Raw genomic sequence first — 22,901 nt, forward strand, 5'->3', positions numbered from 1 at the left:
GCAACTACATTTGCTGAACAAACAGCAGCAAAGAGAAAGTCGACCAGAAATAAAACTGCTAACGATTCACTCATTTTTAACATCCACACTCCTCAGGTTAGGCAGCAGAAATATGAATCAAGGATCAACACGTCTTTCATTGCTCTAGTTTACTCCTGTCCTCACCTTAATTCAAGGTCATCCTAAACTCCAGATAATGGTAAGAATAATGTGTCAAATACAGAGCATGAGAAGAGCTGGGGGGGGGGAGGGGGGAAGTGAACCTGGTCCTTTCTCAGGTGAAGTTTCCATTCACTGCAGGATTGTGTATCCTGCTTTCAGAGACACTGGTTTTCTGTCTGCAAGTTTAAAGACAACTTTAGATTTTTGATAGTAAACACATATTCAGAATCTCTAAAACTGACAACATCTTGCATTTCTTTTTCAATTTAATGCCCTAAGTGTTGCTAATAGACATAATAATATATTTTTATTAGTTATTTATCAGGGCCATTTTATATATTGACCCACTACAACTATCTCCAAATTTGGTAAGAAAAAACAAATAACCCTGAAATGAGGGACAGCATTTTCATGTACGTGTACGTGAGTACTTCACAGACCAGCTACTAGCAGGATGGTCTGTAGAGAACATGAATGCACTCTGTGTCTCAGCCTCTGTGATCTGTCAACACTGAATATATCCAGGACTGTCATTCTTTCCTTCTCCCTTCCACCATCCTATGAAAAGCTTATTGTTGACTGTTAAGGACTTTGACTTTTGTCTTTAGCTGCTGATGCAGGAAGCAAAAGAAAGAACAAAGTGAAACAGATTTTGAATATATCTTTTCTATGACGACACACTCAACATAGAAGTGAATTAGTTGCAGAACAGAATTTGAGTTTCAAAAAACCCAAATATTTAAGGATATTTAAATTTAGGGGTTTTGTTCGGACCTCTTCTCCCATATAAACTAGCAGGGTTACTACCTCTCAAATTCCACACAAAACTTCCTCAAATAAGAAATGGAAGGTTTTTGACAAAACTGAAAATTAAACATATTTTATTCAAAATGTTGAATGTCTTTGTTTTTATGTAAACAGCCCTAAGGAAGTTCTCTGACAGCCTTAAGAAATTACCATTCAAAAGAAAGAAAGTCCTAAAAGCTTCATCTTTGATCTACAAGACAGATTTATCACAGGACAGGATGACTGAAGTTTATTCATTAGCTGATAACCTCTTCATGCAACCAAAGCCTTTAATCTGCAATAAAATAGTGAATGACAATGGGCTCCGACCAAGAGAAATTGGGTTTGATTGGCCTGGAAGGGACAAGCGTGTGTAGGGCTTTAGTGTACAGCAGGAGCCAAAAAAACACAGAAATGCTGTCCAGTTACTTGGACTGCTCTGTAGTCCAGTAAGCTGGAGACAATCAGGTCACTTTGCATCCGGGCTCTGCTGCCAAGTACTACACAAGTGGACCACATCAACATAATAGGACTGCTGTCTCCCCTGGGAGAGCTGAAGGCAATTTCAGTCCAGAGTCAAGGCATGAAGGCTGGTTCAAAAGGAAAAGCCCAAATGTCTAAAGCGATTCAACCGTGGCAAGGATCATAATATGATTAGAGGATGTAGACTTGTGCTTCTCCTTACTCTTTCTCTGGCTGTACTTAATATCAATAAGACTGATAAGAAAAAACAACAACATTTTACCAGGTTCTTCTATCCTTCAGAGCTAGAAATTTAATGCAGAGAGGAGAGAAAAGAAAATCTACCTATTAAAAACAAAATAAATCCAGACTCTTTCAAAGATGTTATTAGGACGACAGAGCTGAAAGCATTATACATTATAAAAGGACTAATTTCAAGAACTAAATTTAACCAAAGACAGGCTATCTTTTGCTGACTTGTTGGGTTAAGTTTAAGCAATTCCAAGACTCCTCCAGAAGAAGGAAAAAACTTGCCTAGCACTGATGCCCAAGGCTGAACCACAAAATGAATGATGCCCAAGGCTGAACCACAAAATGAATCCACAGACACTATTCACAAATAAATTTATGTCAAATGTGAATTTAAAAAGTCAGAGCAGCTAAAGTGAAATGTTAGTGACTTCAGGAAAAAAGAAAAAAAACTGCAAGGAGAAAGGAAAAGAGGCAAGAACATTTGGCAGAAAAGGGAGGGATGAGGGCCACTCAGCAGCTGTTAACCTGACTTTGACCCATTATTACTTTTACAAAACAACCACTATCATTACTTTGTACTCAGTAGAGCCTTTCTATCCAGGGATCTCAATGCCTTTTAGAAGAGATAATTAAGGAAGCTGTGCCATACTCCTGTGAGGTATGCATGCATGTCTGTATTCACTTCCATGCAGAGAAACAAAGCAGTTAAGCGATCTGCCCAAGGTCATGTAGACTCCAGAGGTGGAAAAGAAACCCATGGTAGTCCTCATTCCTTGACCCTTGTTCTAGCCACTAAAAAGTGCCCCTCAGGTTTGAGCTAAACAAATATATTTCAGCAGTCTTTGACAAAAAGTCTGTCCTAACAAAGGAAGTTTGTCATTTTGGCTTTTTGCTTAAAACTAAACAAAACGGCTGCATAAACCACTGGCAGCTGGAGCTAAACAGGAATTCTGGGCAAAGAATAAGAAAAGACTCGAAGCACCACCTTGAAGAATCTTTGTGCAGTGCTGGGACATGGCACGACCTGAAGAAACTGTATTTAAAGAAAAGACACTTCTATAGCAAGATAGACTTAAAAAAGGAAAATTGTATCCTGATGTGAGTCTTCAAATCACCACACCTTGAAAACCAAAACACTAGCAGCAACTGTACTTTCTAGGACATTTTGTACTACTAAGACATGATTACCAGCTGCTTAAGCACTGACTCACCACTTAAATCAGGCAGTGTAACACTGGACTTCAAAAAAATTGTGGTTTGTTTTTTTTAGTCAACTGACAACTGTTTCTAGTGAATGCAAAATTATCCCCTCAAACTCGACAGCATCGTTAATAGAGGCACAAAAATGAAGATACTGCCTGATATGACTCTTATTACATTCCCATCAACTTTGACAGGAATCAGAACCTGCATTTCATTGATACTTCCAGCTCCAAGTAAAAAAGAAAGTATTTGTTAAACAAAATAACCTTGAATTAAATTAAAATTAAAGGGCCAGTAGCTCTGATCACAAGATATTCCAGCCTGAATTAGATAGAAAAATGTCTTCTTACACCATCTGTTTTTAATATTTAAATCACTAAAAGCCCCCAAGAAAAAAAAAAAAGACCACTGTAATATCACATTCACACAAATATTTTGACACTTAGCATTTTCCAATGGCAGGTTAAATGCAAAGACATTGCCTAAATTGACCGAAGAACAGAGCTACCTGAAGCCGCACATAAAGAATCTTTAATAGGCTTTTAAAAAGGCTGCAAACCAGAGCATCTAAAAAGCATGGGCCTTGAATAATTTAAGTATCGCAGCATCTACAGTGAAAGAACTCCTTTGCTAACCTTGGCAAAAAAGGTCTTGAAAGATCACAGCCAAAATCATTACTAAAAAGTATTTTTTCCTATCTTAAAGTTTAATCAGTCATTGAGTCCATGAGATTTTACAGCCAGCCCTTCCAATTTACTGTCAACAGCTGTGGTCTAATGTTAACATTTACCCCTTGGCAGTGTTAAGTGAAGGCACGGAAACAATACATAAACAAAAAACGAGAGAGAGAGAGAGAAAGAGATCATGCACAGGCGAGCCTGGTCAATCAGGTAACACAGAGCACAAATCCTCAAAACAAGAAAATTTAATAATAGACAAAAGAAAGACTTGATCAATAATCTTAAATGGATAATCTAGATTTTAGAAAAAGAAAATAAGAAGCTCCAAAGGAACAGAACATAAATAAAAATCCAGAATGCAACACCAGAAAATGATACTGTGAAAGGAAAAAACATCTTAGTGTGGTTCTCGGTAATCCTTGTTTATAACTGAACCAAGGTCACATTACAAATCAGTTTGTTGTTGACAATGTAAATTTTCACTGCCAACAACATCCCTTAACCATCAGCCAATGCTAGCAAACACTACCCTCATTCCTCCTTCGCCTGTCATGAATACTATCGAGGGGAAGAGGTAGGGCAAAGCTTTAAAATATTAACCTCTTTTAGCTTCTAGCAACTGATCAAGTTTGGCTTTTAGGATGGCAAATCTGGGGTCCATTTTTATTCACCCCAGAGTTGCTGAGAGCTTTGTGTGGACTACAATAGGTGATTAATCTGGCTCCTCATCAGCACATGACTATGTACTTCAAACACTTGAAAACTTTTCCGCAGGAAGCAAATAGCCCACTTTTTCCTAGCAACCAATTACAGGCTTGATGTGGACACCAAAATGGCTTTGCTGACCTTTGAGGATAGGGCTAGTAGAAAATGTAGCTGACATTTAGAGAGAGAAGTAGGTGAAAATTTTGGAGCCATTTTTACGCTTTTGATACAATAAACTTCTCATATACTTACCATACTCAAGTCACTATCTTTTTAATACAGCATACGCTAGATCAGCTCCACAAAACAACTTTGCTGCTGTATGAAGTAACCAAGCAGGAGACTCAAGCTTAGCAAGAGAAAAATAATTTCAAGTAAAAGTTTTCTTGAAGATTTGCTTCCTTCCCTCCCTCCCACCGCATCTCATGTAAACAGTGAAATTCTCAAACATTTTTGGTGATTTATTTTCATGACCAGATTGTATGCAATATTTTTTGTTGATTGGCAATAGGTTGCTTATTTGGGTAAGTCTCATGGTAGTTTCTGTTCTTTCACTAGGTGAGTGACTTACCTCACAAATTCATTTCCTGGTCACCGCAGTGAAGGTTTGCAATGGCCACATTACCACCCCCCCCACACACTGTATCAGAATCACTTCTCTCTCTTCCCCATCCATCCCCTCCTTCCCTTTCCTGTCTTTCATATTCAGAATCACTCTATTTGGTAACACTGCTCTGTGACATGCTTTCACAGCATCTGAAATGAGCTCAGGTTCACAAAAGCTTATGCTATACATCCCCAATGTAGTTCGTCTATAAGGTGTAAATCTACCATGCTTTCTGCCTGACTTAACTAAGCCATGCAGGACAAAGTGCAGCACTGAATGTGCAATTTCATTTTTGCTTTCAGTCTATTTCAAGCTTAATATTTATGTTTATGAGAATCTCTCCCTATAAAGAGTAGTGTTCAAATGTTTGCAGAAAGCAACAATCAGAGCAACAAAAAAAGGCTGAATCAAGATTTGTAAGAGGCAAGGATTCTTGTGGGTGATTTCTTTGATTAGACCACTCCATGGTTGGGATAGACTTAGACAAGCTTTCAAATTAACAGATTCTTCTTCAAATCAAGGTTTGTTTTTTAAGGCTTTGAAACAAAGAGAGACAGTTAGCTGCATTAATCCAAAATTAGACAGTAGGGTGGGGTGGCACCTTATAGAGTATCTGAGAGCCATGAGCTTTCATAAGTTATGTTGCCAAATGCTGTAAATCAACTTGTAGGCTAGGTACAGACATCACACTGTTACTGGTATAAATGATTAGAAACCGATCTATACCTGTAACAGAACAGAAGTTTGGCGTGTAGACTGATTTAGAAATGGCAAAACCCGGTCTAAGATTTGCCCCCTAACCAAACATAAATCTGTGTTCTCTTCACTGTGGATCTAAATTACGCCGCATACAGAAAACCATGCAACTTAGATCGTTTCCGCCTCGGGCTTTTTGAATGCCTGTTCCCAACTGTAGAGAGCACAGGGGTACAAAAAAGAAAGGAATAAAGCCACGTATATAAAAAGGATACAGGGAAGAAAGAAAGAGAAGAGAAAGTGAGGCACTGCTGAGATAGCACAGAACAAGTTAGCAAAAGTCAATAGCTCTACCTTATAAAAAGGAGAAATCAATGAGTTAATGGCCCTGATTTTCAGTAGGCATATATCAGTATAATTCCATTAATTTTAACATAGCCACATCAACTTCTGCCTGCTCATTTTCAGACTTAACATTTTTAGTATCCCAAACCATCTGTATATTTGCTTCTTACGTTAATCTTAACTCACATGAGCATTTTCAAGGTTCCAAGTTAACCTTGAAAGTAACTACTTACTCAGGTAAAGTGGGTGATGTATCTAAACTAGAATCATTTTGAAATACCAGTAGTTTCACTGACTCAAAGCACTAACATATGTTTTTCAATGCAACAGCCAACTTCTTTTCTGCATCCACTCTCCCCGGTTAACAACACAGGTATTTTCTACACATGAAAAGTTTCGCAAAAAAAAAAAAAAAGGCCATTATTGCTACAATCCTGAACTTGATTAGAAAATAGCTTCCCCCTCCTTACCACTGCTATTCGGTTAAAAAGACTCTCCTTCAAGACTAATTTAACCCCATAAATGTTTCATCAGTTTTAGAATATATCTTTTAATGGAAGAACCTACAAAGGAAATAACATGACTTTTCCATGTGTATTCTAGGTTGTAACACCTGCAAGTTATGGCTGTGGTCATTTTTACTAAGCTTTAAAGCATTAAATTCTCTCTCCCCTGCATGTACGACTGTATAAAGCCCAAGGTTTTGTTCTAAGAACTCCACTGACATTTGGAGATGTGAAATCATGCACCAGAAATGCAGGCAGAGCATGGGGCAAGCTGCCTCTGGGTGGAACAGTGGCTGTTAACCGTATTTCTAGGGTTATGTCTCCATCCTTCGCTTCTGTTTTTATCTCAGTTACATACACCAGCCACAGAACCCATAGTTTCACACGCACTTGAACTGGCTTGCTCTCTCCTACCCTACAGGTTCCCGCAGTGCTGGAGGCTGTTCATCAAGTGTACATTATAGAGCACTATATATAAAATACAGTAAATAATTATACTACAATTTAATGGTAAGTCTCAAAATCTAAAGGAAATAGTCAAAACCGTGGGGGAGCAGTGTTTCACAACAGTAATTTCCCTCTGGCTGCTTACACCGCTCTCAATTTCTTTTCAGAAGAGCTCAGAGCTTGGTACATTTCATCCAAATCTATGTTTGAAACTCTGTAACCTTTGCCAGAGTAACTCTCCAGGAAGCTCGCTTGACCTTTACTTAAGATAAAGAAAGCAACTGAAATGAAGAAATAAATGTTCCTTTGATAATACTATGTAAGCTGTGGCTAAAGAACTCAGAAATACAACAGCATGAATACAGTAGCCATTTTAGGAAAAATTCTTTATCACCAAAAAGAAGTGACAAACTTTGATGGGTTGCTTAATTTACAGTTCAGAAATTATTCTCCAAGAATCATTGAGTTATTCAGTAAAGACAACTGCAGGGTAGCAAAGGTGTTGGCAGAACTTCGTATTCATACAAAAAAAAAAAGACCTGTGCATACGCAAATTTTATCTGGACATATGAACCCATGTACAGCAACACTATTTTCAATCTATGCAGCAATTTTTGGTTGATATGACCTTGTATTAGAAGAACATATTGAAAGGGGAAAGAGGAAAATGGAAGGCAAAAGCTTCCTACAAAAATCTACAAAATGACCATTAACTGTTTGCATTATGTCAGTAAATATTCTGAAGGAAATTATTTGTTGTAACTGATTATAAGCAAAAGTAACTTTAATATGACAATAATGTGTGACAATGGAACAATTTTTTTTTGTACATAAAGGTTTTATAGTATCCAAGTCTCAAGAAACAGATTCTTTTTTTTTTCAAATGGGTATCTAAATTATCTGCCAAATACAGATTTTTAAATTGTTTTAAAATTTAGTTTAAAATAAATTTTGATATACAACGTGTTTGTAATGTTTCCATGAGAACTTCATATTTATTATACACTTTAAAGCAGTTCAAGCTAAATTTGTGTTAGATGGTTGCAGCAATTCGCTATCATAGGCTCAATAACTGAACATATTTATCATAGTGCGAAAACAGACATGCACTCTAACTGCTGTAAGCAGACAATGTTTAGAAGTGACCTCTGTTGATGGAGACCAGACTTGCTATGGCCTAATGAGATGGGCATACTGAGGGCTGTGGAAGGATGCAAGATAGCATTGGCTTTGCCATGTAATGTCTATTATGTCATTTCTTCCACGGATCCTCTGCCAGTCAAACCACAGAGCAGCGCTGGTATAAGGCACTTCAAAGGAGGGTCAGTGTGCAACAGAAAAGCAGTATTTTGGCAGCAGCAGGAATGAATATTTGAGGTACATGGCTTGGGTTTGTTTTGTTTTGTGTTTTTTAAACAATTTTGACAAGAGTAAGAGGGCTAGCAAACATAACAAAATGTCCAGCTTATTCTCATTTAAAAGGGCTCAGTAAAAACAGACACCCTGATACTAAAGGACTGATTCCTGCTGTTCTAACAGATAAAAGTCCCATGAACTCCAAAACCAATTTTTTTTGAAAAAGGATGGCAGGTTCTGGCTCATGGTGCCACACAGAATGCCAAGACATGCCATACTAAAACAGGCCATGCAAACGAATGCTCAGTGCCGCTTCTCTTTGGTAAGTACAAATGAGAGAAAAATCTTGGGATTTTTCTGTGTGTTTTTTAAAGACTTCTGTATAAGGGACTTGTTGCCTATGTCTCAGGCTACTTGGTTCCATAGCATCACCATCCTGCTCCCACTGCTTACAGAAACAGAAAGCTCCACTATTCCTATGATACTGAATGAGAAAACTCTTTCTGCTTTCAGAGGCAAAAACTAAAGAAGCGAAAATGGTACCACCTGCTAAAAGTTACATCTTCAGCCAAAACCACCTTTACTGGCTATAGTTCAAAACCCTACTTACTTCATCTACTCCTTGCGCTGATGTCACTGACAGGCAGAAAGAACTGTCACATGACTGCAGGCAACACAATAAATAATAGAAATGGAGACAAAAATGTTAAGAAAGTGATGATTTATACTATACTTACAACTTTCAGCCTGATAGTCTGGCACAAACTGCTCGTCATTGTCAGGTACCTGAGCTGAAGAAAGGGGAAGGGGAGAAAAAAAAAAAAGAGGAAAGAATTAAAAGAAGCCACTAAAGCATAAAAAATTTTCCTGCTAAACTTGAACCCCAGCCAAAGTCAAAACTAGGATTTTGTTAGCTCAACCATTGTGAGGTCTGACATCAGGCATGAAAACTACCTTTCCATAGGTAAAACCTGCTAAGAGTGAATTTTCGAGGTGGTATTAAGGACCTATATACAAAAATAAATCCCAGTGCTTAAAATCTATGTCTGTTTAGACTGCAGGTACAGCTATAATTGGGTCCAATTTCTCATGGCAAACAAACAAAATAAGAGAAAAGAGAGTTTAAAAAAAGAGAAAAGAAAAGAATAAAAAACTGTCATTTTGCTAGACCACAGAATTTACGTTACAAATTTTATCTTTTCTTGGACGGACACAAAATAATTATTTAATTCAAGAACTATAATCGGAGTCCATCTGCCTTCTGCAATCTTTGTTTTTAGGAAACTTTCTGACCCATCTATACAACTGCTGCTATTATGAATACTGCAATAACTGTATTAGGAGTTCTGACATCATGGTTGTCCTTTGATGATCTATCACATTTCTGTTTTGTTGCAAAATAGAGACCCTAACCAACTTCTCAAATCAGGTCAACGCCCTGTAAACACTGAAGACATTAGCACAATACAGAGAGAGAGAGAGGTAAACACTATACACCCAAGTGAGCTAAACTGATCATGAAACAACTATGTTCTTACCAATTTTAGAGATATCAAGAGTTAGCAAAAACTTGGTTTACTGTAACTTAATTTTCCCTTTCTCTTCCGTTGAGCTATGCTATCTGGAATTTTACCATGAAATTAGCCATTTGCAAGTCTGTTAGTTTAGACAACTCTTGTCTACAGATGGGCAAATCACATAAATACAATTAAAGATGACATTATGCCATATTAACATAACATCACCCAACATGTTTCATGAGGTATATAATCTCTCAGTTATATAATCATTTGTTGCAACATTAATAGTTTAGATATTCAAAAATAAAGCGTTCAAACATTTTAGAAAACTTTTTAGTCTAAGATATATTAAGGACTCCATTTACACTAACACCTCGGCGTAACTTGTTCACATTAGTGGGAATTACTTATATTAGTCAAGAAGGAAGACTATAATCTTTAAAATTTAGCACTCAAAAGAACTGATAGCAGGTTTATACAATAGCCTATAGACCTGAACTTCACTCTTTACTGAGAAAAAAAAATCCCATTTACTTAACTGAAAACTGTTTTCTAAGTAAGTATTTCAGGATCAGGCCCATGATGCAGCAAAACAGTGCTCACATGATTCTAAGATACATGTTTAGAATCCTAGACAATTAATTGTAGCAAGCTCACATTAAAAATAAAAGACCTTGGTAAAACTACAAACCAGGGAGGTACTGAAGTATTAATAACACAAAATATATTAAGCTATATTAACAGCACTATCCCTTTAAGGAGAAAGAGGTATATCTGTAGACATGTTAGCTGATCAAAGATTAAAGTTTCATAGAATGTACATTGTTACCACGTCAATTATTACTAGTAGATTTTGGTCCGTTAAACTCTTCTTTTCTCCAAAAGAAACCACAGAATTCTTACCAAATAGGAACTCAAGAGCAACGCAAGCACCAAGAGTGGTAAAAATCAACTAAAAAGAAATGAAAAATCTGTAAATTCAGCTGTTCATTTTGACCCCTACATTTGAGCATTTCCCATATATCGGATACTTGACCGCTATGGGAGAACTGCGTTTTGAAGTCATGCTGCCAAACAGTCTATTCATAAAAGAGATCTTTACACATCCCCAAGAATGTTTAATTTTGAGGCACATATAAAGCATAGAGTCTTTCCATTTATTATCTTCTTTTTCCATAAAATATCAATACGAAATACATTTTCCTTGAAACATAGTTGATCTGACACTTTTACATTCAACTAGTAGAGGGTTAAAAAACATTTTAAATAAATGGGCTCAGTTCTGAGCTACCACATACAAGTAACTCCTAAAATAACTGTTGTGTGCATGGTGGTAGCAAAATTGAGACCACAATACATTGAGACACTACACCCCCCCCGCACATACTTAATCCCAGCATGATTCACCCCTGCTTTACTCCTGTTCCATTGATTTCAGTGGAGTTACAATGGTATGGAAATGGAAAAATCAACGGTGAATCGGGTCCTTTATTTTCCAGAGAAGTATAAAGCAAAACCCACTTTTAAGGCCCGGTTCCCACCCCCACCTGTAAAATTCCATTGACTACAATAATACTCCTGATTTGCACTGGGGTGAACCAGAAAAGAATGAAATCTTAGTACTGGGCATAATTTATTTCTGGACATCAAAATATTTACAACAACCTAGTAAAACCACACAAACCATTTTGTAACAACAGTAAAAACAGGTGACTTATACCGCCAAATGTAATATCATTTAAATGCATGTACTAATATGTACACCTCGAGAAGCCACTCCAAAAAAAGAACACCACAGCAAAAGGCAGCAATGTGTTTTATTTTGTAAAATTATACACAGCGTTAGACACTTTTTCCTTGAAACTCTTAAATAAAGATCAAGTACTGTAAAAAGCAAATCCACAAGCCTGTCCTGAAAACAATATATGGGTAAAAGTCAATGCCCCTCTAACCAAAGAATGTGTGGCAATCAGAATCGTTAATTTATTCCCCATTATAAATCCTATTTAAAAAGAGAAGAAGAAAAATCAAAGAGAAACTCACACATGGTCATTACAAAAAAGCAAGCCATCATCCACCCAACACAGACTTTTTCCAACAGCAGCTAGCTGTGCAAAAGCAAATGGACCGGGTGCACCATCACGTTACTCATAGAAAAGAGGGCTTTTGTACCCCGAGTTTGGATAATTAAAAGGGAGTCTTTGTAACAAGTTAAACCAGCAAATAGACAGTTAACTATAGTTTAACTTGGATCCCTGAAAGGAAAAAGTGACTTGGAGTGTTGCAACTGTATGCACATTTATATATGTATATCATTCGCTTCCTCTTCTCTTTTAGTCACAGACACTGCAATTTGGCAAGGCTGCCATTAAATCTACAGTGGTCTTCTGTTTGCACATTCAAGATAGGACACAATGTAAAAGTCCACAAAAAACTTTTCCCTTTGCATTTAGCAGAGAATTAGCAAACATGTCTGAAATGATCACCTCAGAGAACAAGAATATTTCCACATAATAATTAAAGAGACTAGGGGACAGAAGGAGGGGAAAGTATATATTAAAAGGCTTTCTAGAAGATTAAGCAGGTAGATTTTATTTGTAATAACAGAAGCAGCTAGCTCTATCAGTTCATTCCAAATCAACAGACAAGTTGCCATCAAGTCTCAGACTCTCTTACTTGAAGTGAGCAACATCTGCAATATCAGCTATTTCGGCTTAGCCTAGATTATTACCAAAAGTTTTTTTTTCCTTCAAACTACAGCAGTACATCCCAAGGGGGTGGGGGAAGTGAACAAACATGTTAATTATGATCTTAAGTTTTGCAGGAGAGATATCAGTTTGGATTTTATAGTCTCATTACCTACTCAATTAAAATCAACTTGCCAAAAGCAACTGTTCAAAGCATATAAATGCTTAATATCTGTTTGTAATTCTGAGTGACAAATTTAAAACATCACTTTAAAAAGCTGAACTTACATCTTGCAAAAAGAGAACTATTTGGAAGAGGAATTTGAGCTGGAACTGGGGCCAGTTTCCCTTCTTTCATTGCAAACAAACAATAATAAAGCTGCCATCAACAAACATCCAGGACAAAAGGAGTTAATATTTAATTAAAACCAGCTCTATCCACTGTAACAATGACCTGGAGCCAAACAAGGCAGAAGATGTATGAGTCATTCTTTCTGCCAGTGAATGAGACAGCTGATCTCCTAAGCAATTCCTCAAGACAAGCAGTCAGAACTGGAGTTCTGCCTCCATTCACAAAAACACAGTCCGGCATGAACCATGTGGCCCCAACCACAATCTTTTCATGTCACACCCTTCCAGAAAGCTACAGCAAAGTAAACTTGAACTTTATGCATAAACACACTGATTTCATTGCTTTGTCTCAAGACGTAGCACAGACCTGCTAAGGAACATATTTAATAAACGAAAAGTTAAGCAAACCAAAAGGCAATTAAATTTAACTCTTCTTTGTCCCAGGCCCGAACTTCTGCTGCTGCTCGGCATGACATGTAGCAAAGGCTGCTTGAAAAGCAGAGAGCTGCCACTTCTCTTCGCTTCATTTAAGAACTTTATTTCGGATATCGTAACATTTCCTACGGTACTCCCACCTCTGACCTCGAGGTTTGCTTTTGGAGCTAGAAGCAATTTGTTTCAAAACATCAAAAGATTTACTCAGTGTGGCAAAAGAAACTGAAATTGACAGGAAATAAAATATATGAACAGCAGTGCTTTGGCTTAGCCTAAAATAAGGCTTCAGGCCACAGAACAAAGAAGTGAGCCTACGCAGCTTTGTTTTACTCATTATCTGTTTTCGGCATTTAAAAAATTACATCAAATATAAGCATAAATACAAGAGTGTAACTTTTTGTACTAAAAATAATGAAAAAGGGATAACAGCTCCTAATAAAAAAAAGGACTCAGATGATAGCACAGTGACAACTTTTTGGACACATCATTGCCTGTAAAAACTGGATGTACTGTCAAAACAGTCCAAAGTTATTTCCCCTTCCCTTCCTCCCCACCATTTACATTAACTTGTTCCAACTTGTTATCTTTAATGTCTCTTTAAAACTAACCCCATAGCCTGAAACTCTTCCGAGTCTGCATAATCACTAATGTGACAATGGGCTGGTGGAATCTGCTCCACTTATTTTTTTTTAATATATATTATTAAATTAAAAAGAAGACAAAAAAGTTGTTTTAAAATGCCTATGCACATTTTACATCCAACTTTATCCCATGCGCACAATACATTCTACTAATGCATTGCAAAAGAATTAGGAACTTGCTTTTTCTGTAAATGAGAAACTCTTACAAGCATTAGTGGTGGTCACTCTTTCAGACCTGACAGCTTTATAAAAACGATTAGTACCATCTTGTCAAATCCAACTTTCCTCCTTTTTTTTTTTTTTTTGAGTATATGAAGATATTTGAACTTAGGCATTCATGTCAGGTGTTAGGAAGTCAAATGGATCAAATGAGTAGCATCCAAAAATAATTCATAATGCGACACATCTTAACTTTGAAAATAATTTTACTATCCATCTTAGATCTGTCCCACTAGGGAAATTTCGGCTTCCAACATGTGTAGTGGTCTTTTCTTGTCTACATTTACTTTATTGACTATTCAGACAGACACAATACTTAATTTCCATATACCCCAGATTCTGGTAGGATTCATTATTGTTTAGCAGAGAGACCAGGCTTTCAGAAGGTACAAGCCATCATAGCTTCACTGACCTCAAGGGAGCTACAGCAATTTACACCCCTTGAGAATATAGCTCTGTAACTTCAGCTTCTGCTGAAGAAGGTAATTTGAGCATTGCAGAGCCATGCAAATTAAAAGTGACCACTCTCATACATGGCATTCATGGGATCTCCATAGCGTAATACTGTATCAGACATTACTATGGCACTTGTGCACACAAACTTGACAGTGGTAGCAGGGATGATGGAAACTATTTCTTAATAGTCCAAATTGTTTCTTAATCATCCAAACTTGACCATTAATAAGTTGCAGAGAAAAATGCTTTATAGAAATCAGTATGTAGTATCTCTTTCGTTTGGACAGTTTGCGACCGTCACCAACTTGTACTAGCTAGGAAGAGAGTGGGAGCGTGAGAGCCTGTCACAGCACTTTTCACTTTAAAAGCAATTAACTTTGAGGAAAGCACAAAGAACAAAAAATGAAATTTAATGAATTAAAAAAAATCCTGCTGTTTTTACCAGAAAAGGAACTACTACTTTAAAAATAATCAAAAACATTGATTACTGACATTAATTTTAGAAGCTTTTTACTCATCTTTACCAAGCTGTAATAGGAAATGGTATCCAAATTACTAAATAAGCACCATTTTAAACCAGCACATACTCCAGGGGTTTTTTGTTGTTTTCTTTTTTTCCTGTTAGGTCCCAACCCCAAATGCGTCCACCATGGCTTTCAGTAGCAAAGAGTTTGTTTTCTCTACTCTGTTCCAGAATAAGTAGCAGCAGCTACCATGATGAGATATTATATTAATATTTGAAACAATTATTTCAAGCCACTGAATGATTGCTATCTGCCAACAGCAATCTAATTCCAAATATACAGAATCAATAAAGGCTTTTTATAATATTATCATGACGATGTAGCTACCAAAGTATTTAAATATAAACCAATGGCATAACCTGAGTAATATTTATGTTGGTTGGAAATATAGGCAAGTTTAACTCTTTATTTTCAAGTACAATAGTGTAAACAATTATTAAAATCTTTCCACTTTCAAATTCTGACATTGAACAATAGCGCAAATTTATTTTCTTTAACAACCAACACTGGGAATCCATACTGTCTACATTTTGCATTAGGATAAATTGTTTTTTTCCCCTCATGCTTTAAGTGATGCTTTCAGAAAAAGCTAAACTTATAACCACAGACTTCTAGTACTGCATTTAGTGTAACAAATTCCTAACTTTTTCTACTAGTGGCATTCAGTTGGGTTGGGGAGTAGGTAGTAAGGAGATAACCTGTTTAATATGGTTTTTACAAAGTTTATGTATTATATTCTGGATTATTTTGTTCATTCAATCTACATTGGAAGCTCCCATTATTTTCATTGGAAGTGGTATAAGTAAACTTAGATGAAATGTCATTTCTTTAGGCTTATATATTACCAAGACTCTTTATAGAAGACAAGAAATGGCAGTGTTCTAGAAAAATCTCAGGTGTTAAAAGTGCCTTTAAAATTTTTCTTTTTTATTTGGCAAGGATTCTTCATGCAACTCACTTGACTCTTATCTAATAAGCAAATTTTCTGACCTGGTTAAAACCCAGTGGGGTTCTGAACTCATAGGAGAAACCTGGTCAGTTGCCACTGATCTTAAAAAGGGTCAATATGTTTTAAAATTTCATGGTCATTTTCCTGGCTACATAGCATCATGAAAAGAAATATGTAAACACTCCTGATGCTGCCAAATTGGCAGCGTTCTAGTTTAGGAAGTTCCAGAATTACATAAATGGACAAATCTAGCAATGGATAAACAAGCCTAATTTCAAAATCTCCTTCTTGACTAAGCTAACTTCTGCAGACATTTCAGCAGAGCTAAAAAGCAGCATCCCAGACACCCAGTATATTGTCAATAGTGGTGCAAGTTTAAAAAACTTTATTTTTAAACACTCACTAAATAAATCAGGAGTTCATATTAATAAATACATACTCAGTGGGGTTCTTGTAATCTTGCTCAAACTCAGTTATTTCAGTTATATGATAAAGTCCTTGCAAATTCTTTAAAAGTTCTCTCTCTCTTTTAAGGGCTAAAACAATAAGGTAGACCAAAATGTGGAGATGCTTTAAATTATTTCTAAAATAAAGGGATATTTTTATTATTTATATTTAACATCCTGAAAACATTTACAAATGAATATGAACGTCAATAGTTTGGGTGTAAAGTACATTTGTTATACTCACCATATGATATACACAGCATCTACAAGATTTCTTCAACTTAGTCTAGACAGAGCTTTGTCAAATCATTTCTAACTTTATAGAGTTAGTTAAAGAGCACAAGGAAAAAACTTAAGGCTTTGAAAAAAAGCATGGAGTCTGAAGAAACAAGTGTAGCTATGAAGAAGAAAAATGCCAATCTAGTAAGTTATATACCTATAGGAATGATTAAGGGTGTGATCATTCCCATATTTTTGCCAAACTTGCAAAGCTGCTATGCATATATATTATCAAACTGACAGCTTTTTTCTGACTTAAAAAAAAAAAAATCGGAGAATTGTAATCATTTTCAGGAACAAAAGAAAAACACCAGTGAAAGTAAAACTGAAAATTTGCCCCGACCCCCTGCCCTCATGAAAGAAAGAAAGAGAGAAAGAAAGAAAATCATACCTTTCCATAAGTGGTCTTACAAACTTCTAGCTTGTTAAAATGAATTAAATAGACAAAACAGTCTTGCTACAATGACCAGAGGGAGACAGTCAATGGTGTAGCTGAAGATTATAGTAAAAGATTATCCTGTTGCAGTACATCCTACTTTCAGTGATTAGAAAAGAATTACATTAATACTTTTACTCAACTCCCTTTCTATCGGTTTAACAAAGACTCTTTGATTATATATAACACAGACACATGTTACTAGTAAAGATTTTTGCTGAGAGAATTAAAACACCAGCAAAACAAAGAAATGTTCTTACAAACTAAAACCTTAACCATGCATGGCTATCAAAAAGATCAGTCTGTTGCCTAGTGCCTCCAGTAATATTTCCTTTTTCTCTTATGGTAAGCAGTTGCAAACAGTCATCCCCACTCCCAAAAAACAAAACATTAATGCAATAAACAACACTATTATACTGAACTATACACTATGAGGAAAATAAAACATGCGTGAATACCCACAGTTCATAAGTCAGGCTAAATTTTCAGAAAAGAGGTTTATTTATATCAAAATCATGTTAAAAATTCAGCCACAGCATTTTCCATTTAAACTTCAACCAAAAATACATTAGAGAGACAGACAAAGCGTAAGAACCTTAAAGCCTGAAATAAACAGTATATTTAATACCAAGGGAAAACATCACAAAATATTGCTGAAGTGAACAAATATGCTTCAAGCAGCAGAAATCTCTTTTGCATTTTGCTGAAGTTCTCCTGTAGCAATATCTCATCCTTTTTATTACTAGTAAACCCATCTCTCGAAAGCCACTCTAAATTCAGATTTCAAATATATTGTTTTTAAAACCTTCATCCACAGAATTATGTGCTTTGAGAGATTACCTGAAATATTTAAAAAATGAAAGCAACTGTAAAATGACAAATGTCAGATTTTCAATTACCCCATTCACAGTACTATAAAAAGTACAAGACATGAAGGAAAAAAAATAAAACCCCAAGCAACTTATTCAGAATATCAAATAGCTTCTGAAAAATCTTCCTTAAGTATTTGATACACACCTAATGTTCTGTGTTGTGAACAAGGTGGAAAGAAGACACTTGCACTTAAATCTTGAAGCATCCCGTCCCGATGAACCCAGAGAAACTAATTTCTGCCATCAGAAAAGTACTCCACCAGAACACCAAATAATTATATGTGCTGCTCTAAAGGAAACAGCAAACCCAGTTCTGGCTGTATGCAGTCTCTCGAGGTACAATAATATAAACCTGATCAATTGCAATTAAAATCTGAACAGAGGCTTAGAACTTGAAGTCTTGGTGCATTAGTTCTTGCCAAAAGCAGATGTGATTGTGAGCTGGAAGCAATTTCTCCTGGTAATTTGTGATGACACTGGGTAGAGCAGCCCCAGAGTCCCCAAAGACAAACTCATCAGAGGCTCTAATGTATGCATGACACATGAGGTGGCTCTTTTAGAGCTCAATTAATTGGGCTGAACATTAAGACAGCAAGTTCAGGACTTTTTTTTCCTCCAGAGTTGTTTTTCTTCTTTTTTTACAAGCAGTTTTTTTTTCTCTTACCTTCTGCAAGCCATGTCTCCTGTAATTGGCTCAGATCTTGAAAGAGTTCTGAAAAAGGATGAAGACACATTTAAAAGACTCACACCTTTAGTCTTTAAAAAGGTGAAAATGTTAAAAAAAGTGTATTTTCCCAAAGAAAATACATGAGAATTATACTTTGCAAATCCTACATACAGACAGAAAAGGGAAAAAAACAGACATATCCTAGTCACAAATAAGGATTAGTTTACATCCTTTTTCTACTAAAGGAGCCTAAACAAATATTTAATTGACTCTGGAACTAATAATCAGAATCCAGAAATACCTGTGTCTAAATCTAACACATTTCTCTCTCTTTTCTTACATTTATAGCAGAAAATGCTTATTTGGCAACCCAAAAGTGAAGTTTAGATGAAAATTTCTTGGATTCTAACATTCCGGTCCCCCTAGACCACCTCTAATTTTTTCACAGGCAAAACTCCCATAGAACTCAATGAGAGCTTTACCAGACCAAGGACTGTTTTTTGCCTCCACTTCCCCACTCTTATTTTAAAATAGCTAATCAGCACAAATAAATACAGATCAAAAATTAGCAAATAAAATGCAAAACAGGGAAAAAAAATCAGTGTTTTTGTTAAACGCACAACTTAACCTTTGATATTAATCTTTATGCGCTAGTGATAATACTGTTGCAATATAGGTTGATTCCACTATCTTGCACAATGTTATCAAGTGGCATCATCTCTTCCATGGACCAAAATCTGCAAGGATTTAGTCCATTTGCAACCTCACTGAAATCAGCAAGGATTACACTGATGGGTGTAAGGCAAAGCAGAATTTGACCTCATTTTGTGGGCGCAGTAACTCATCTACAAAAATTTGCCCAGCAAAGCTACGACTTGCTATGATGTTTGCACTGATGAAGAATTCATTCTTAATGCACTAAGTTTTTGGAAAGAAACTTCTTCTTAGCAGATATCTATTGCACACATTTAAAAGTTACAGGCTCTTAGTCCATATTGTGTGATGCTGCTGCTGTTTTTTTTACTTTGAGAAATCTTCTAACTAAAAACCAGCAAGTGATTTTGCTTTCAGTGGGTGCTACAAAGGGCCGCTCACAAATCCTTTAAGAATTTTAAACACACAGATGCAGGATCCTATTGTGATAGAAGATGCATAGTTATAAACAAATTCCTTTTTGACAAACCCATGCAGAAGCTAACTAGCCCTTGTAAATTAGGAGAATGTTATTACCAAAGCACTTAAAAGCTCCAGTTTGGATCAGCAGCTTGCTCACTTCAGTCCATAGGGCTACCGACATGAGTATTTCATCACTACTCACGTGAGTAAGGTTTAAAAAGTTGGGCCTATAAAGCCTAGTCAATTTTGGGCTTAAATCTCCCAAGGCAATTCTCATCAGCACAACTTCACTGGTGTTACCAAGTGCTAATGTAGACAGACTACCAACAGCTACTGTATTCAGTCCTGCCCTAAGACAGATTCAAATACCAGCAGCTGGTATATACCAACAGTCTCACTCTAGCTACCACTCATGGAGTTGTGCCAGTAGCAGCTAAAGTGAAAAATTTTGTAAAAATGGGGGGGGGAGGGAGAGTTGGGGGGAGGGATTACTGTACACAAGTCCTGAAGGCAAAGAAGCCAGATGCATTTTATCCTTAACGTGTGTCCTTGTGTCAGGAGCTGCAAAACAGTCTCACTCAAGTGCACGTCATTTATGTACCAGATGTGCAGCAATACCTAAAACGCAACAGGGTGAGTGAAGGAGGGAATATCAACTTTAGCAGCCAAGTGCCTTTGCCAGTTTGTTTCACAGCCCTAAATGCAATTTTCTTGTCTTATTTATACAAATTGATCTAGACAAACATATCTCCAAAATAAGTAAATAAAGAGCTCTCCTGAAGCTCCTATGCATTTCTAAGTAAAACAGGGGAGAAAGGGGCGGGGGGTCTCACCTTCTGAATCATGAGCCAGGTCTCTGTTAATGAATTTTCTTTTCCTGACATTTGTTGGTCTCTCATTACAGTTTCTCCCACGCGTATTCTATAAACAGGAAAGATCAGTTACTTTAAAAAAAAAAACAAACCCTCAGATTTCTAGATTTAAACCAAAATATTCAAAACCTACACAGAGTCCGTACATTTTCCACAGAGAAAATTACTATCCCACAGCTTCTAGTCTTAAATTTTACATGCAGTTTATAGACCAGCATTCTCCTGAGTGCCTCATGCTCAGGGGATCCCAGTGCCTAAATGCATCACAGCTCCATGTGCAGATGTACCGATACATATGGAAAATGCTCCAGCACCAGCACAGAGCTAAACATAGAATTTTAGCCTGCTTCTGAAACCTGCACACCAGCATAAAAATCCCCTTTGCTTAAGCTATTCAGGAGATCTCAGACATAAGGAGATCACAATAGGCTGCTTTGTTTCCCCAACGTTATTTGTAAAATTGCTTGCAACAGCCTGAAAACAAACACACACAAAAAGTGTTAACGTTGGTCTGAACTTCATTCTCAGTGTTACAAGCAAAGCACAGCCAGAAACTTTGAATGCAGCAGCTGCTGCTGCCCTCCTCTCCTACTCATCGTGTGCATGGTTTGTTTGATTTTTTTTTTTTTAATCATCCAGACATTGTCTTGAAAAGAGCAGGATGCTTTATTGCAATAACTCGAAGATAAGCCTATCTTGTAGGCAAAACAAACCAGACACTACCGGCAAAACTCCCCCAGACATGTAAGTCCGAGTCAAGTTTATAAACACCAACTTTGGAGCTGATCACTCACATTGGTGACCATGTAAGGCACTTGCTGGTCATAAAATCCATCCATCCTGCAGCTCTTCCACAAGTCTTAGCTGACTCTTATTTTCTGGGCATTTGATCTGCAGCTTTCCTCAGGATCTGGACTGCAAGCAGCCTGGAGGAGAATACAAGATGGCTTTTAGATTTCAAAAAAAAAAAAAAATCATGAATGAACTGCTTGAATTTGCATACCTAATTAACCTCAAAGAGTCCCATTCATAAAAAAAAAAAAAAACAACAACCCTCCCTTCCTTGCCTTCACCTGGGTTACAAGGCAGTGCCAGGAAAACGCCGAGCAAAAGCACTTTGAACAGTAGCCGAAAGCAAAACAAGAGGCAAGGTATCTATTTACACCGCTCCTGTCTCCCCAGAGCGGTGTGTGGCGGTGGCAGCACTGATTCGCAAACGTGTGCAGAACTAGTAATGGCGAACAACATGACTCGCTTTGCACCTAACGGGAGTAGAGAGCGAGCGAGCGAGACGCGGAGCTACCTTGTTTCAAAGGATCATTTTTGCAACCCACGACCATGCAATTATCTGGAGCTACGGGGAAAAGTTGCTGGAAAGACCCACCTGAAGGTAACGCAAGGCGATCGGCTGCAAAAAATTCCCTCCAAATTTAATAAAAACATTAATTATTCCCCAGCACTTCCCCCTTGGAAGCAGAAAGCGCCACTGACAGAGCTCAAATCCGTGGTTTTTCCTCTACTTCTCCTCCAGGGGCCTCCAAGCCAAACTGATGGATCTCTGCCTCCCATTGGCTCTCTGTGTCTTTCACAGGATCAGATTTCTGCCTGTCAGTCAGGCTGCCTCTCTCCCTCTTTTCCTCAGGGAAAAAGGTAAAAGCTGGATCCTGCCGGATCCTGCTGGATCCATCCGATGTTTGGCCCCTGCCCCTTCAATCTGTTGCAGAAATGCAGCTGCTTGTTTCAGGCTGACAAAAAATAGCCGGATCCCTATGTGTCCCAGAGCAAGGAGCATCACCACAACCACCCCAAACCGAGATCCTCCAGGATCCAGTGCAAACCCCACTGCTTCCAAAGAGATCAAGTTTTGCTGCTTTGATTTTTGTGATGATGTGGCATGGCATTATATCCCTGACCAGTTGGATCCTATCAGTTTTTGGCCCTTGCGCCCCCTTTCTCTTGCTTGGACAGTAAACATCTTGATCCATTTCTATTGCATAAAAGGGCTGAAGACCAATATAGTCCAGTACAACAGCATCACAAAAGAGTGTCACAGCCAGCAAATTTGAACCCTACCAAATTTTGGCCACATATCCCAAACCTGTACCATTAAATATAATATTTTGGGATCTGGATTATTTTAGTGAGCAAGGAAAAAATGCAAATATACAGGGTTTAGACAGTAAACCAGAAATAAAAGGCATACAGTAAAATTGGAGCTGGGCAA

The 22,901-nt window shown here is 37.1% G+C and overlaps 1 protein-coding gene across 4 annotated transcripts in view; it reads right to left on the minus strand.

The window, feature by feature from the left end:
- Positions 1–22,202, minus strand: part of ETV1 (ETS variant 1) — a 92,992-nt gene extending 70,790 nt beyond the window's left edge. For 2 of the 4 annotated variants that reach the window (XM_019508501.1, XM_019508499.1), the window contains exons 1-5: positions 22,062–22,202; positions 21,472–21,603; positions 20,639–20,726; positions 18,687–18,734; positions 8,945–8,998 (exon numbers count right to left, since the gene is read on the minus strand). In XM_019508501.1, the coding sequence (XP_019364046.1) occupies positions 8,945–8,998; positions 18,687–18,734; positions 20,639–20,726; positions 21,472–21,516 (235 nt within the window). In that variant the 5' untranslated portion in view covers positions 21,517–21,603; positions 22,062–22,202. Of the gene's footprint in view, positions 1–8,944; positions 8,999–18,167; positions 18,457–18,686; positions 18,735–20,638; positions 20,727–21,471; positions 21,604–21,750; positions 21,887–22,061 lie in introns of those variants that run through there. The other 2 variants (XM_019508500.1, XM_019508503.1) reach the window with 2 other exon arrangements.
- Between the last annotated feature and the right edge of the window lie 699 nt (positions 22,203–22,901).

The sequence above is a fragment of the Gavialis gangeticus genome, unplaced genomic scaffold, assembly GCF_001723915.1.
Source record: "Gavialis gangeticus isolate Ggan-Ray unplaced genomic scaffold, GavGan_comp1, whole genome shotgun sequence".
NCBI lineage: Eukaryota > Metazoa > Chordata > Crocodylia > Gavialidae > Gavialis > Gavialis gangeticus.